General features: G+C 41.5%; 2 protein-coding genes across 2 annotated transcripts; both read left to right on the top strand.

Annotated features, from left to right (window-relative positions):
- Positions 1-70: 70 nt before the first annotated feature.
- si:dkey-12e7.4 (uncharacterized protein LOC558132 homolog) lies at positions 71-5,548 on the top strand. Its single transcript, XM_066685546.1, has 6 exons — positions 71-489; positions 2,075-2,126; positions 2,226-2,413; positions 3,739-3,897; positions 4,290-4,400; positions 5,074-5,548. Exons 1-6 carry the CDS (start codon positions 343-345, stop codon positions 5,185-5,187), a joined length of 771 nt encoding a protein of 256 aa, XP_066541643.1. The 5' UTR covers positions 71-342; the 3' UTR covers positions 5,188-5,548.
- Positions 5,549-6,900: 1,352 nt separating this feature from the next.
- On the top strand, positions 6,901-14,534 carry syt19 (synaptotagmin XIX). The gene is made up of 7 exons (XM_066685782.1): positions 6,901-7,040; positions 7,996-8,191; positions 8,771-8,847; positions 10,660-11,058; positions 11,782-11,901; positions 12,006-12,117; positions 13,807-14,534. Exons 2-7 carry the CDS (start codon positions 8,017-8,019, stop codon positions 14,112-14,114), a joined length of 1,191 nt encoding a protein of 396 aa, XP_066541879.1. The 5' UTR covers positions 6,901-7,040; positions 7,996-8,016; the 3' UTR covers positions 14,115-14,534.
- Positions 14,535-16,324: the final 1,790 nt, after the last annotated feature.

Here is a 16,324-nt window from a genome sequence, read left to right as displayed (position 1 = left end):
CTACATAAATGCACTTAAACGTGAATGTTTATAACGTTCACATGGAGATTCAGTGGGGGGTCACACATTCTGACGGCAGTTGTCAGAAACTGTGACCCCTGTGCTGGACATGAATTAGCGCCCTCTAGGGGCACAGAACTCGATGGTCACAGAATTCGGTGTAACACCGGCACGTTTTGCACATCTTTAGTTCAACTTTTCTACTTCGGTAAACAGTTAATGTTGGTGAGACGAGCCGAAACTTTCGAACTGAAGCTTCGCTAACTTGAACTGAACTGGTTCTACTTTGGTGAAAAGGGGTCTGTTTCTGTTCCTATAAGCAGCCACAGGGTCAGGGTCGTCATGAGCAGCGCGTTTAAGACCTGCCGCAGTGTTTTAGTGACTGGCGCTAACCGAGGCCTCGGTTTACAGATAGTGGACAATTTAGTGACTGGGGACTTTTCTCCGGGAAAGATCATCGCTACGGCCAGGAAACCGAGCGGAGCGAAGGTAAACACAGCACCAACACCCTCTGTTTACAACAGAGACTTAGTGTATTTTCATTTTTCAGGGTTTAATCCCAACTGTCTTCTTCCAATAGGATCTATTTCAGCATATAAATGTATTCTTTATATGAAATAAAAATAATAAATAGAAATACTAAACTTTACTATTTAAAAAAAAATAATTTCTTCCAAAATGTAAAACGATATGTAGCTAAAAGCTGTAACATTTTATGATTTGTGGAAAATTATACACTCCGACAAGAATCCGACAGTTTCTCCACATTGACTCTACTAACAAGTACATGCTATAGGCTGTTTATAGGCTAGTCAACGTCAACAGACTGTCTCTTTTTGTAATTTCTCTACATATCCACCAGAGGTCGCACGTCACAATCCCCCCCAGTGCACTAGTGTATTATTCCAAACTAGTGATGGGATTTTCGGCTCTTTTTGGGGAGCCGGCTCCTTTGGCTCGGCTCTGCATAAAGAACCGACTCTTTCGGCTCCTAAATGACTCTTTGTTTTACCACTTATTTCCACTGGTACAGAACAATATTACCTACATTGTACATGACTATGGACAAAATATTATTGTTCAATATTAAAAATAATAAATAGTGTTGCAATGGCCAATTGTTTTTATGGCTGTCTTATAATAACTCACTGATTGCACTCTCACATTCAATTGTATAAATAACTGGATTTCTATTTAAACACCTTCATAAAAAATCACTTGTAAACTCTGAAATATAGCCAATGGAAACCAAAAGTACAAAATAGCTTTTTAAATTAAATAATCATCCATTTCTGGGTAATAAAATAAACAAATACTCTGCAAAGTGCAAAACAGCAGCATTCAACGGTAGTGATTAAAACAACCACAACTGTCAACAAACATTTAACTGATTTAACATTTTCTTCAGCTATTTTTTGGAAGGCAGATTGGCATTCGGGAAAACCAAGTGTCTCAGCTCGGAGGGTTGGAGGATTGGAGCTTGCTTGTTGTTCTCTGATTGGTTGAATGACAAGCCTTAGAAAAAAATGGCTCGGTCTTAGACGGGAACCGGCTCTCATCGTTCACTTACAAGAGCCGGCTCTTTGAACCGGTTCGTTCGCGACCGACACATCACTATTCCAAACGACCTTTAGCTACAAAGACAGCCACTCCACCCCGGAGTCCACTTTTTCAAACAGATTCTTTTAGAAACTGTACAAATTTCTCCAAATCAGCATTTTTTATTTAGTTTTTATTAAGACCAGGAATCAACAGAGGGAACAAATGTTTCTCAGAGGAAGTCCTGGTCTTGAAAAAGTCCAAATTGGACATTCAACAGGAATTCTCTATTATTGTTGTTTTTCCCGAAGAATGTTTCATCCAATGTTAGATTTTCAAAAGCTTAATTCACATCAGTAGTTCTAAAAGATGTTTATTTTCATGGACCTGTTGCTCCAAATACCAGCACTTCCTTCATTAGTTCACCCCCCAACACAAACACCCACACACACACACACTTTACAGAAGTGCATTTTCATTTGTATCAAGTATTGTACAGACAAAGGACCCTTGTAATTTTTGTTTATTTTACCAGGAATTACAGAACCTGGCTGTGAAATATCCACAGATACACATCACCCCTCTTGGTGAGTCCTGAATGTTTTGTTCCAAAGCCCTGAATGGCTGTATTTATTAACTGCAATAAAATGCTATTAACATCACCCCACTCTTCCCCATCTCTTTAGATGTTGTGAGCCAAGACAGCATAGAGGAGGCTGCTGTGGCTGTGGATCAGATTGTGAAGGAGGATGGCCTCAGTTGCCTCATCAACAACGCAGGAATCAGTGTTCCTGCGGATTTTGAAACGGTCACCGCAGAGAAGATGCTGGAGAACTTCCACACGAATTCTGTATCACCTCTTATGATCACCAAGGTTTGGGTTTTTATCATTTATCATGTGGTAAACCACAATTAACTTTGCTCTGTCTCCCCATCGGGCAGCACAGTGGCGCACAGGTAGTGTCTTAGTCACACAGCTCCAGGGACCTGTGTGGAGTTTGGTGTGTTCTCCCTGTGTCTGCGTGGGTTTCCTCCGGGTGACTGTCTGTGAGGAATGTGGTGTGTTCTCACTGTGTCTGCGTGGTTTTCCTCCGGGTGACTGTCTGTGAGGAGTGTGGTGTGTTCTCACTGTGTCTGCGAGGTTTTCCTCCGGGTGACTGTCTGTGAGTAGTGTGGTGTGTTCTCTCTGTGTCTGCGTGGGTTTCCTCCGGGTGACTGTCTGTGAGGAGTGTGGTGTGTTCTCCCTGTGTCTGCGTGGGTTTCCTCCGGGTGACTGTCTGTGAGGAGTGTGGTGTGTTCTCTCTGTGTCCGCGTGGGTTTCCTCCGGGTGCTCCGGTTTCCCCCCACGGTCCAAAAACACACGTTGGTAGGTGAGTAAGTGTCCGTAGGTGTGAGTGTGTCTGATGCTGCTTATAACAAATTGATTCTTGCACATTTGGAGCATTGCAGTGGAGAAAAATATCCCTCTGTTTTACAAAAATCCAGATGTTTATTGGCCTACTTTGTAGATGCAGCAGGAGAACTGAATTATCTACTGTTTCTGCATAGAAACTGCTAGAATGCTGCATGCAGCACACATCAAAACCAACCCAAAATATATATTTACTCTTCACGTTCATGTTACCGACACAGTGCTGTGTGACACGTGCAGCTGGTGTGAGCGACTACACCGATTAATTAAGAGGAGCACTGCACCTCGGTTCCCATGTCTGGTGTGCAGATCGCTTACAAAAGCTGCAATATAATGCTCACTTGACTGAAATAGATGAAATGCCTTGTAATGCTTGCGTGGGGAACTTACATACATGAATTTCAACACTTATTTTTATCACAATAGTTCTTGAGACAAGTAGTTTGTCTAAATCTTACATTATCGTTCAAGCCAAATGCTGATAATATTGGCCAGTTAGTGTTCTCCTCCAAATGTGTAAAGTCTTGGAGAAATATGTGCTAGTCTTCACCCTCCTAGTCTCATTTGAGACGTCTCTAGTGTGTGGAATTAAAAGAAAAACACATCTGTATAGAACATATATAGCTGTACAATGAATTAAAATAAGTCCTTGTTCTGTGCTACCTCTGATCAAGACCATCGATATTGGACATTGCTGTCCATTCCAGCTCTCAAGTGCAGTACATCCCTGTAATCACAGCTGGTAAATTAACTGGTGAGACATATCTGGCGTTTTTTCTCTCTGCCAGGCTATGCTTCCGATGTTGAAGCGGGCTGCTGCCGGCGGGACAGGCATGGGCATACACAGAGCAGCGGTCATCAACATGAGCTCTTTCTTGGGCTCAATGGAGCTCAGCTGGGGTGAACCTGCCCAAAAATTTAAATGGTACCCATACAAAGCATCAAAGGTATGTGCACCTTGGCTCACAGCTTTTCACTCGCTGAGTAACACACTTCAAACACATACTGATAAGTCCTGTTTACTGATATGGGAAAACCTTTGGCTGTTGGAGATTTAGAAGTCAGGACTCCCTACTAAATACATATGACATTTCCATCTGAACTCACTTGTTAGAAAGTTATTGACTTTAGTTTTGTTCAGTTTTCTACATTAGTTTCAAATGAGCAGTCCTCCTGGTGCTCCTGTTCCTTCCCTCTGTCAGAAAAATAAACACATGCTGTGATGTAGATTGGTGTGTGTGAGTAGAGTGGTGTGTGTGAAATTGTCCACAGCTGTGAATGTGTGAGTGTGTGTTGCCCTGTCATAGACTGAATCTGCTGTGTGTTTTGACTTCTGAAGAGTGCATTAAACATGGTGACTAGATGTATGGCAGTGGACCTGGAGGCGGATGGAATCCTCTGTATGGCCATCCATCCCGGCTGGGTGCGCACTGATATGGGGGGACTGGAGGTAAGGCCTTTCACTACTCATTGTAGTGAGGCAATCACTTTTAGTGCTGTGTTTTTAAGTAATGTAGTGAGTCGAGGTGGACACACTCATTTTAGAACCAAGATAAATTGCTGTTAAAGTGAGTGTAGTTTGTCTGTCACTGATCAATTAAAAGTGATCATACATTAGGTCAGTTATTTCCAAAGGTGGGGCAGACACCCGGGGTGGTACAGAGCTATTAAAGGGGGGGGGGGGGGGCATGCAGCAAGGCAAATGAATAGGATACAAAATTCATGTCACTTGCAATAATTGCGTAAAGGTGATGTGTCACGTTTTAGTTCAGTTACAATTAAAAGTTGCAGTTTTATGTGAATTAGTGTTGATCATAAATTCCATTATGGAAACCGCTGCATTAAGTCATTAACCATGATATAACAAGCCTTAGGAGGGTGACTTCAGCAGTGACACTGAGGTGCTTAAGAACTCCAACAGCACTGCTGTATCTGATCATAGTTATCAATGTTATTGATATGTGAAAAGCAAACATCTTTAAAATAATAGCAATGTGTTTAAAATAAAACTGAGCTATAGACACAGACAGAATAACCCTCCAGATGACAGAGCCCTGCTGCACTATTCCCTGCTGGAAGGCTTCATCCCCCTGTGATTTGACTCTTTTATTTTTTTTCTACAGGCACCACTGAGCAAAGAAGAGAGCATCACCTCTCTCCTGAATGTGATTGGTGGTTTGACTGAGAAAGACCGTGGCTCATTTCTGGATTACACTGGTGAACCACTGCCCTGGTGATGCTTCCAAAGACAAGCAACAAGCAGATTTATACTTTTGAATGGTTTATTTTTTGCACATTTATATGCTTCTCTTATAATTCATTTCTGAATCTTCTACCACTGTGTCTCAGAAAAGAATCCAAATCCAACAGCAGTATTGAAGGTTAAGAGTTTCTCAATGCTGCACATGAGCTGGTAGGGTACCAGAGACATCAGTAATACTTAATTATTCATTTAAGAGGAAATATAGCTCCTCTGTTGTTTCAGATCTGACAAATCTTTCAAATGTGAACAAACATTAAAAAATGAAATGATATGAAATGAAATAAACTCATATGATTTTGTGTGATTAGGAAAATATACAGTTCTCTGAAGCTAATTGAATTAAAGGCTGTCAAATGTGAAAAGTGTGTAGTACTGGTTTGTTTTTATTGTCACAGGTCCACACATTACACATTGACACAGGTACACTAGCAAACAAACCTAAAACCAGCAAGACATCTTCCTAATGTTGATCTAATCAAGTCTCCAGCCCAGTTCCCTGCTGTTTATATTAGTTAGTGACGCACTTGTATATGAAGAGAAGAACAACTCATTTATTTATGGCTCTTGGTGCTTCCTGTAGTGTGATTCATTGTTACAGTGCTGTACTGAAATCACTGGGGAGGGGTGGGGGTAGTGTCTTACCCTCCTCCAAAATTACATAGTATAGTTTCTGCAGTGCTGAGCCCAGTGTAGCAATGACAAAGGCTCTAATCTTCCAAGAACATGTCAGTGGAGCATCACAATCATTTTGAAGCTGTAATTTTAAGGTAAAAATACTACCTAGCGTTGTTTTAAAGCAGCGCCCCACTTTTGTAGATAAGAATATTTTTGAACATCCCTTAGCCGTACTCACACATGCCTCATTTGTTTTATTACACCCGCCACTCCCCCACTTTGGGAACCACAGTGGCACTATGGGTAGTGTCTCACAGCGTTAGGGTCTCGGGGTCCTGGGTTCAACCCCTGCCTCAGGTCGCTGTCTATGAGCAGTTTGGTGTGTTCTCCCTGTGTCCGCATGGGTTTCCTCCAGGGGTTCCAATTTCCTCCCACTGTCCAAGAGCATACTTTGGTGGGTGGACTCGCTGTGTGAAATTGTCCACAGGTGTCAGTGTTCCTGCCTTGTACCCAGTGATACAGGGTAGGCTTCAGATCCACCACAACCCTGAACTGGATGAAGTGAATGAGTGAATTATTATATAAACAAACTATTAATTGTTTATGATGCTCTCACTTTTAATGAAGGTACTGGGGAGAAAGCCAAAAGTGTATAAAATGTATAAAAACAAGTGGATGAAGAAGTAACAATATCCACTGTCTCTGCAGTCGGGATAATGTGTGTCATATCTATGATATGTTCTCTATATTTCTAATCTGGAGGTTTTTTCAGAAAAACATGAGGTATCCTATATGAGATTTCCCCCAGCTTTTGACTGTTAGTGTGAAGGTAAAAGTAAGCTGAAGGAGTCCTGTTTGCTTCACTAATCTCTACTCTTGCCATTTGGATACTGTGGTCTGATAAAGGTCAGTTTGCTGCTGCATTTGCAGAAGTGAAGGGTGGAGATGTGAAGAAGAGAGCTGCTAAAACAGCTGTAAATGTGGGATCAGTGTGAGGGTCTTCTTCAGGAGCACTGTTAATTGTCCAGGAGAGAGAGAGAGAGTAGGAGGAAGAGAGGCCTGATGAATAAGTAAGTGCTCTAACAGGTTTTCTCTGGTGTTTGCTGATCCTCCGTCAGCTGATGTCTTCAGTAAACCTGCCTGAAGATGGACGGATCTAAGTGGATCCTAGTTCAAAGATGACACAAATAAAGTCTAAATTCTTATAAGGAGGTAAGTGTTTGGAGTTTAACCTTTGTCTTTTATCACTTTAAACCCAAAGAAACAAATGTGCTGAGGTGCTAGCGTGACCTTGTCTGAAGTTAGAGTTCAATGACTGGTTTTCTACTGTTTATGTAATATGGTTTGTAAAGTTTTGTTTGGTTTCTAATCTTAAGAGTCGTTGTTCAGTACTTTAAATTACGTAATAATTGCTATGAAATTAATATCCGTGCTGCGTTGTTATAATAAAGAATAGGAGAATTGAGAGGGAGGACATATAAACAGTCACAGAGTTAGTGTTGGTTTAAAGGACGGGGATTAAGCCTAGTCCTGGACTACACTTCACTCTGAAGGGATATTCTTAATTAAAGCATAATGTGAATGTGGGCCTGGAGCACACTGAATGTAGTCGTAGTCAAAAATTTGGGCACACCTGAACAACTTACATAAGTTGATCTGTGGAAAACACATCCTGCACATTTTAATACGCATGTACATTATACTGAACACAGTGAAAACACGCCCTGTTTACTATTTATACTAAATATGATACATATTATGTCAAATTGATCTCAAATATGTTTAATTTAGCAATTAAACATAAACTGTATCTTACAATTTGCAGAGAAATGTCATATTTCAATGTTCACTTTATAAATATATTTTGAGCAAGGGTCCGAACGTTTACGGATCATTTTAAATATCCACAGGGAAATTGCTCTTAGTGATTAAGGGGTTAAACTATTTCCAAACAGTTTCTGTCGTCTCTGGGTGTTGTCATTCCTGAATGCATACCTTTATAATACAGTACAAGATGAGGGAATTGCTCTTATCACACAAGAGGCAGCCGTGTGCTGCAAATGAAGGCCTATAATTTGAATATCTGGGAATAGACATCAGTTAAAGTAACGGCTTTGGTCTCTCTCTCTCTCTTTTTCTCTCTCTCTCTCTCTCTCTCTCTCTGCAGAGCTGTACATGGCAGGGGAACATGACATTGCCAGCTACTTTGGAGAACTCCTTCTGGGAAATGCGCATACCCCTCTCACCTGAAGTGAAGTATAGCATTTTGGGGATTGCTGTCTCTCTCCTCTTTGTGGCCCTGTGCATTCTGATATGGCAAATTTGCAGATACTTCACCCAGCAACATGCTTCTGAGCATGATGGTACGTTTGGGTGCAAACAGTATCAGGACATATTTTAAAGGTGCAGTCACTTACTTTAAAGATCCCCTGTAGGGAAAATCAAGTGTTTAGCCTTGTTAGCTTGTCTGTATGGACTTGTTTACATACTAGAAGTCATAACAAGACTGAAATAAGCAGTCAGCGTCATGGCTGAGCATGAGTACAGCCTCAAAATCTCAGGTTCAGGCAGACAGGGTTTCTTTCATCATAAACCTAAGGCCCCATCCCTTCATTTTTGAAAATATCCCCATCCAGACGAATAGGGGGGTCAGTGGATGGGTGAGTAGAGTCAGAGGTTGGGACTAATTACATATTTATGGATCTAAGCTTAATAAATAAAGGTTATTTAAATGACAAATAAGGTCATAGAGGGGGATTTGTTTCTAAGAGGTGATTGTAAACACATAAGTCTTAAATAATAGTCTGATTTGAGTGTATTTTTTGCTGGTTCTGTTAGGAAGAACAACAAGATACAATAACAATGATATCATCACAGTATTTAATTACATTATAGAATACCCTTTATATACAACTACTGTATGATGTACATTTTCACTGCAGTTAACGGCTTACTGTCGGGGGATCAGTGCACGCAGAACGAGAACTTTCAAAATAACTCCCCAACTCCAGACTACAAGGTATGTGCCTGACGTAATTTTCTAAGATATCTGAGTGACTTCTGTCATTCTGTTTGTACTTATATGGGCTGTAAATAGACACATTATTAGACTCTATGTAATCCTTACATGATGTGATACTGTTGGTGTTTCTCTAACTCATTCTCACTCTGACCTACATTAAACATGTTCTGTTTGATTTGTGTGTGGGCGTTTCCCATGTGATGTGTTGTGTTACATTTGAAAGCATGTCCAAAATAGCCAGACACGCCTATTCATTGCTGTCATTGCTGAAACCTTGCTCAGTTGCACAGACACAACATGAACAATCTCCAAATAAAAGCACTGTCAAAAGAACGAGGCACATTTCTAATAAACACACAATGCAGGCCGTAAGGAAAGCCACCAGTGATGTTTTTGTAGATGAAGCTATCAAATCCTCACAGCAGTGTTCCAAAATGTAGTATCTTCCCAGACAAACTCCCTTAAAGTACCCCCAGATTTCAGGGGGGTGTGGGGTGGGGGGGTTCTATACAGCTGCTATTAAAGGCTAAGAACCACTTAATAGACCTCCATGAATATTTCACATTATTTTAGTTACTGACAGATATAAGTATGAATTAAAATGAAAACAGCAGCTTAATTTGCTTTAAAACTGACAATTTTATTAAATTGATGGAAAAACCCGAGCTCGCTACGGAAATTCTTGAACGCAACCGTGACGAACTGGTGGACAACAGCTGAACAACGCCGCGGTAAAACACCGTTATGACTGACTGTTATGACAGTATCTAGCCAAATAACCAACATTATTCATGACAATAGCCTAGCAATAAGCTAAACTCAAATGTAGAGGTACCGTTATTCTTGTAAATGTGATCGAACTCGAATTCATCCGACACTATAAACCTCCGTAATGCAGCTACGTAGCCGAGTATAATCTGAGACACCGAGTTTAGCGAGTCAAGCTAACGTTAACTAACACCAACTAAAACAGGCGAAGTAAGTGTCCTTACCCTTGTCATGTAATCTCAGATAGATTTGCTTGAGCAAAAAATGACACTGCACAGATGTTTTGTATAAGCTACAATATACTTTTAATTCGCACTAACAGGAAACCTGTTAAATGTCTTCTGGGGTCAGAATGGGGCTGAACTTAATTTTCAATGAAGCAACTCTGAACAGGAAACACATGGCACTGGAAAATAGAGCTGTTTCAAATATTACAAAACACTACACAAAGAGCAAGTAATAGGCCTAGAGAATATAGGGACAAACCCCTTTAGGACAATATACAACATATTGTTATTTATAAAAATGATGGGACAGACACCACCTGCAGCTATACACATGCACTATTGTTCATTCATTCATTCATTATCTGTAACCGCTTATTCAACTATTGTTTATTTAAATATATTATAACGTGCCATGTCAGGAACCATATAACCAAGTCTATATACGATTACTTAACTCCGACTGATGCCTCAGACATCCAAGGCCGGGAGATCAAGAGGGCACATCTTGATTTGCTCTTTCTGTGTGGGTAGGATGACCATGTATCTGTGGGCATTTGTAGGCCCACAGATTCCAAGCAGTTAATATTCTCCTGCAAGCATGTTGAGCTGTCCAGGGGAGTATCTGGCTTCCCATGTCTCAATGGACCATGTACTTGGAAACACCCTCCCAGCTCACTTTCATGGTGTGATTAATGAGTGGACATGGTGATGACTTTATAAGTTTTATAAACAGAATGTCGTTGCTGATTTACCAAATGTAGGCAAATGGAATTATTCCTTTGTCTTGTACTTTAACCCCATGTTCCCGTTTCAGCTGGAGTCCCGTCATGATGAGGCAGAGCGGCTGAATCGCTGTTTGTCCCGAAGCTCTGAGCTGGCAAACAGCACGGACAGCTTGGGGGAGGTGGACGAGGAGCGCGTCCAGGGGACTCTGCGCTTCTCGCTGTTCTACGACAAGCTGCAGTCTCGCCTGGTGGTGACGGTGCTGGAGGCGAGGGGCCTAGCTGCCCGGGACTTCAGCCGCAGTGCTGACCCTTTCGTCCGACTGCGTCTACTCTGGGCATCAAGGGAAGAGGATGAGCAGCGGCTCAACTGTGTGCTGCAGGAGTGGCAGACGCGCCTGGTGAAGGACAGCTGTAATCCTATGTTCGGTGATCAGTTCTGCTGCACATTGGCTGAGGAGGACGTGCCCAGGGTCACTGTCCGCATGGAGGTGAGGATGTCTGCTGGGGCCATAGCAGACACTTTAAGGACAGAGTACAGGCTTCATATGGCCTCCTGAAATCAGTGGGTTGACCTCCAAGGTCCATCATGTAGCTTGTGTAATCTCTGATAAACAGTATTCAAATATTACCTGGTGTCACATTAAAGCCCACTATAGAGTAACTACAGGATCAAAATGATGATAATGACCAGGATTAAGGTTTGGATTTGGGTTATGTCCATGTTTACGTCCAAGGAAAATCATGATTAAATTATGAATTGGATGAATGTAAGGGTTTTTTTAGTAAATGAGATTTTGTAAAAGTAAGTCATACATTTTGATGTAATGACAATCTGCTTGACCTTTGACCCCAAAATTTAAACACGGCTCTAAGAGCATTATAATTCTTATACTCCTTTCTGGGCTAGAATAATGACTCCAAAAATCCTGCGGTAGACTAGGTGTGATGTACTGATTTGGGAGAAAGTAAAAAGGTCAATTTAAAGCTTTTAAAAAGAATTTTAAATGAATTACGTCTTATTCACTCATGATACATATTCTAGCATAGATACACAACCTGTGCTAACATGCTAACAAGGTTGAACACTTCAGTCACGGTAGAGAGGGTCTTTAACAACTGAGCACTGGCTTCATTAGCATTATACCTTAAGAGTGAAGCTTTATTATTTCTGTAATGCTTATTGCCATTTTAATATATATATTTTTTTTCAGGTCAGAGATTTTGATAAATACTCCAGACATGGCATTCTGGGGGAGGTTCGAGCCCCACTCAACAATTATAACATCATATATCCTTTGGAAATCCTGGAGGACTTACAACGGCCAAAGAAAGTGAGTAAAAAATATTGCGCAAAAAAAAAAAAGAAAAAAAAAAGAAAAAGGCCAAATAATGGAAAATGTTTTAGGCCCAAACATCTAATACTCTTCATTTGTAGGATGTTGTTGGAGAGGCCCTTCTCTCTCTGAAATATATGCCCACATCGCAACGGCTGGAAGTGGGAATCCTGAAGGTCAGGACAATTCTGCGGACTAATAAGACAGAGAGAGGTAAACTATTTGTCTGAAGTTGGCCTTTACTCTTTTGTGATTCCTCCAGGGCACGGCCCACAGAATATGTTTTATAGGTGGCGCTAGGCCTGAGTACTTTTACTTCCCTTTTACTTTTACTTTTCTGACATATCTTGCTCTGTTAATATATTCCTGCAATCCTGTGAGGAGTGTGGTGTGTTCTCCCTGTGTCCGTGTGGGTTTCCTACGGGTGACTGTCTGTGAGGAGTGTGGTGTGTTCTCCCTGTGTCTGTGTGGGTTTCTTCTGGGTGACTGTCTGTGAGGAGTGTGGTGTGTTCTCTCTGTGTCCGTGTGGGTTTCCTCTGGGTGATTGTCTGTGAGGAGTGTGGTGTGTTCTCCCTGTGTCTGCGTGGGTTTTTTCCGGGTGACTGTCTGTGAGGAGTGTGGTGTGTTCTCCCTGTGTCTGCGTGGGTTTTTTCCGGGTGACTGTCTGTGAGGAGTGTGGTGTGTTCTCCTTGTGTCTGCGTGGGTTTTTTCCGGGTGCTCTGGTTTCCGCCCACAGTCCAAAAACACACATTGGATTGGCGAAAAGTGTCTGTGTGTGAGTGTGTGTGTTGCCCCCTCCAGGGTGTATTCCCACCTTGCGTCCAATGATCCCAGGTAGGCTCTGGACCCACCGCGTCCCTGAACTGGATAAGGGTTACAGATAATGAATGAATGAATCCTGATTCAGTTTTGAATCTAAAATTCAAATGGGTACAATTATATATATATATATATATAAAAGCTCAATTTCGGCTTACATCATAAAATGTGTCGGTTTATTTATACGTAAATTCTACCCTCTGTTCCTTTTTAAGAAAATGATCTGTGACCCTGTCGTACCAACAAGGCGTCTTTTCCAGGGACTTGACTGGTGTCCTCTCAATGGCCAGCAGAGCTAGGCTGCTTAAACGGCCTTGGCCCCTGTGAAGTGTGTCCGTCTGTGAGTGCTTTGTGACGGTGCAGCTATAAAAAACCCACCAGAAATAGAAGCTCGATTTGTCACTAGTCATTTTTAACAAAAAAAATGCCGCTAAGAGGAATAAGAAAGTCTGGTTCAACTCAGAACAGAATGAAAATTTAATGCTCGCACGGATCTTTACACCAAAGGATCGCTGATTCTCTCATTTCGCTGTCAATCAAAAAGGGATTCAGCCTCAGACAGATCATCCAATCATCATGCAGAAGCTGAGCGTCCGGGCCAGCCGAGGCCAGCCCACTGCCCAATAGACCCCCAGAGATGCTGAGCGTCCGATGGGCGGGACAAAGCCCAGCATTTATCCAATCACTCGTCTCGTTTCCCTGCGCTTCTCTATTGAACTCCGTGGACGGTCAGCGTCCGCACTGTTTAAATCACTGTGAAACTGAGGGAAAGCCTCGTCTTTACCAGTGATAAGAAGCTGCTTCTGAACAAAAGTTGAGCGCATTGTAGTGCATATATTTCCACTGACATGTACACACAACAGTATATATTTGATCACTTATTTTTTGACATTTTAGGGGAAGCTGAGCTTCCATTCCATATATATATATAAGGTTAACAGTAGAAAACCGTTAGATGCTGTATACAATCCATAGTTTAAGTTGTATGCTGCCTGCTGTAGTCCTTGTTTTCAGGTGCTGACTTAACCACATCCATGTGCTAAAATGAGCTGTCACTAAAACAGTGTGTTGTCTGTGTTACAGCACTATACGCCAGAACCAGCGTCCTCTGTAATCAGTGTAAAATTCGGCATCAGAGGACCGCCGAGAAGATTCGCTGGGACATGACAGTTTTTAACGAGATCTTGATCTTTGTCCTGCCGGACACTCAGATCAGAGAGTGCGCCATCACCGTGTCTGTCTATGAAATGCGTCCTGGGAAGAAGTCTTCCAAACGCCTGACTGGACAGGTCTTTATAGGAAAAGGGAAGACCACAGAGGATGAACACTGGAAACTCATGATGCGCTCACTTCGACAGCCAGTGGCCAAGTGGCATTTACTCTACTTATGAAAACAGTTGATTCTGACTGAAGGCCTTAAACCAGGAAAGTGGGTCCAGGAAGCTCTTACTCTAACACAGTTCGGTGATTTCACTGTTACTACTACATACTACTACAAGTACAGTTCTGGTAGACTACCCTCCACGACCTGAGAGGAATCTCCCTGGACATGCACCATGGCCAAGAATATATTCTTAGTTTTTTTTTCAGTAAAGAGAGATATGTGGTGATAATTCCTGTTCCTGACATTGCTAACAGCCGTATGGCTTTGGACCTACAAAGTTCACGTGGGAACAGGAGACTCCTGTATGAGAGAGATATTTCAAATATTTTTGGATTAAATTTTATCCTGTATAAATATTTGAGAATTTATTTAAAACGTTCGAACTGATATTTTAGCCTGGCCTCGCTACCCAGTAAACATTTAGCCGTTGATTCAACGTTGAAATAACGTAATGACTGCCGTCTAATCAACGTTCTCTTAAGGTTGAAAATGAAAGTTGAAAAGACGTCCAAACACAGACATTGAAAAGACGACTATTAGACGTATTTTGGACGTCCATTGACGTTATCGATTGGTCACCACTTAATAACTAACTTATTAAGATGGATTTTGGACGTCCATTGACGTTTAAAATATGTCCTTGACGGACAGACTACTTTTAGACATATTTTGAACGTCCAGGGACGTTCCTTGTTTACTGGGTAACCCCTCTAAACTGCAGCAGTAAACAGGCTTCCATTTTAGTGCTCTTGGCTATATAATATACAGCTTGCGCCCACGAGATGGCGCTCTGCTGCAGAATATGTTTGCAGTAAAATATAGATTGATAAAAAATAAGCTTTTCTTTTCATAGATCTTTCCAAGGCTTATACTTCTTACAGATCTTTTAAAAATGTTTCTACTGGACATGCACATATTAATACTTTATCCAAAACCAGAGGAAATTCCTGCTTGAGGAAATCAGAGAAAATACCATAGGTTCTCACTGTGGATCATGGAGGATTTCTGGGATTCAGTAATGTCCTCCAGACGCTAGAGGGCGCTCATGAGACTCCAGTGTTAATGCAGCTCTGTGGAGCTGTGGGCAAAAGTATCATTTGTAAATGATTTATAATTTATATGCAACGTAATGCGCTTCCCATGAAAATATTTAAGTGTTTCTTGCAACAACTAACATACATTTTAACTGTGTTATTACACAAAACTCCAATTTCAGAATTTTTTAAATTGCAAACTACACAAAACACAGTAGCACTAAATCTAACCATTTTCTGGGTACAACACAATGACACCCACCAGCATATCATTAAAATGTTCTAGTTGTTTCTACTGACTGTCCATTCTCTCAGCCCCACTGACCATACTGGTTCACTCTGTAGTTCTAGAATGTAGTCTATATGTTGCTCTGAATACTTTGCTAACTCTGATTCACGCTGTTCTTCAGTGGTCAGGACACCCAGAGGAGCAGAGCAGGTATGAACTGGGTGACAGATCCTCAGCACTGCAGTGACCCTGATGTGGGGGTGGTGTGTTATTGTTGTGGTGTGTTGTGCTGATAATGTGGATCAGATACATCAGTGTTGCTGGAGTTTATAACACCTCATTGTCACTGCTGGATTGAGAATAATCCACCAACCAAAACACAGTGTCGACTGATAAAGGACTAGAAGATGAGCGACAAACTGTGCATCCGCAGATGAGCTACTGTCTCTGACTTTACATCTACAAGATGGACCATCAATGTAGTGTGTCTTTACCGTGAACAGTAAGTGGGCACAAGGCTTAAAAACTCAAGCAGCACTGCTGTGTATGATCCACTTGTACCAGCACAAAATGGTGTGGATTGGTAGAAAAACCTAGAGGTTTCTGGACACAATCTTGATAAATTACACATTTCCTTTTTCTTCATTGCCTCCTTGTCTTGTATCTTCCATGGGAAGAGTTAAAGATTAAAGAAGTAAAACCAATGGACTTTGGGGTTAAGGTCATTTTCCCTGAACTACTATAGTGCATGAATGCAGAGTAGAGATAAAAAAAAAAAAACACACACACAGACACACCCCCTCAGCAGGATATGGTTCAATGATTAACTGTTAAGGTAAAGAAAGAAAAACAAGGCAGCGGAGAAAGCCTGCCGTGAAGGAGTGAATGAAGGACGTAAAGGAACTCAAGGAAGCAACAGACAGGAAGGGCCAGACAGTCCAGTTATTTGCCCTT

This window comes from Hoplias malabaricus, chromosome 11, assembly GCF_029633855.1.
Source record: "Hoplias malabaricus isolate fHopMal1 chromosome 11, fHopMal1.hap1, whole genome shotgun sequence".
Taxonomy (NCBI): Eukaryota; Metazoa; Chordata; class Actinopteri; order Characiformes; family Erythrinidae; genus Hoplias; species Hoplias malabaricus.
The sequence above is the reverse complement of the archived record's forward strand: the minus strand, read 5'-3'. Positions and strand labels throughout refer to the sequence as shown.

Coding starts and splice junctions, on each gene's coding strand:
- si:dkey-12e7.4 (XM_066685546.1), top strand. CDS start 343: ATGAGCAGCGCGTTTAAGACCTGCCGCAGTGTTTTAGTGACTGGCGCT. Junction 490..2,074: donor GGAAACCGAGCGGAGCGAAG/GTAAACACAGCA, acceptor TTATTTTACCAG/GAATTACAGAACCTGGCTGT. Junction 2,414..3,738: donor CACCTCTTATGATCACCAAG/GTTTGGGTTTTT, acceptor TCTCTCTGCCAG/GCTATGCTTCCGATGTTGAA.
- syt19 (XM_066685782.1), top strand. CDS start 8,017: ATGACATTGCCAGCTACTTTGGAGAACTCCTTCTGGGAAATGCGCATA. Junction 8,848..10,659: donor CCCCAACTCCAGACTACAAG/GTATGTGCCTGA, acceptor TTCCCGTTTCAG/CTGGAGTCCCGTCATGATGA. Junction 12,118..13,806: donor GACTAATAAGACAGAGAGAG/GTAAACTATTTG, acceptor TCTGTGTTACAG/CACTATACGCCAGAACCAGC.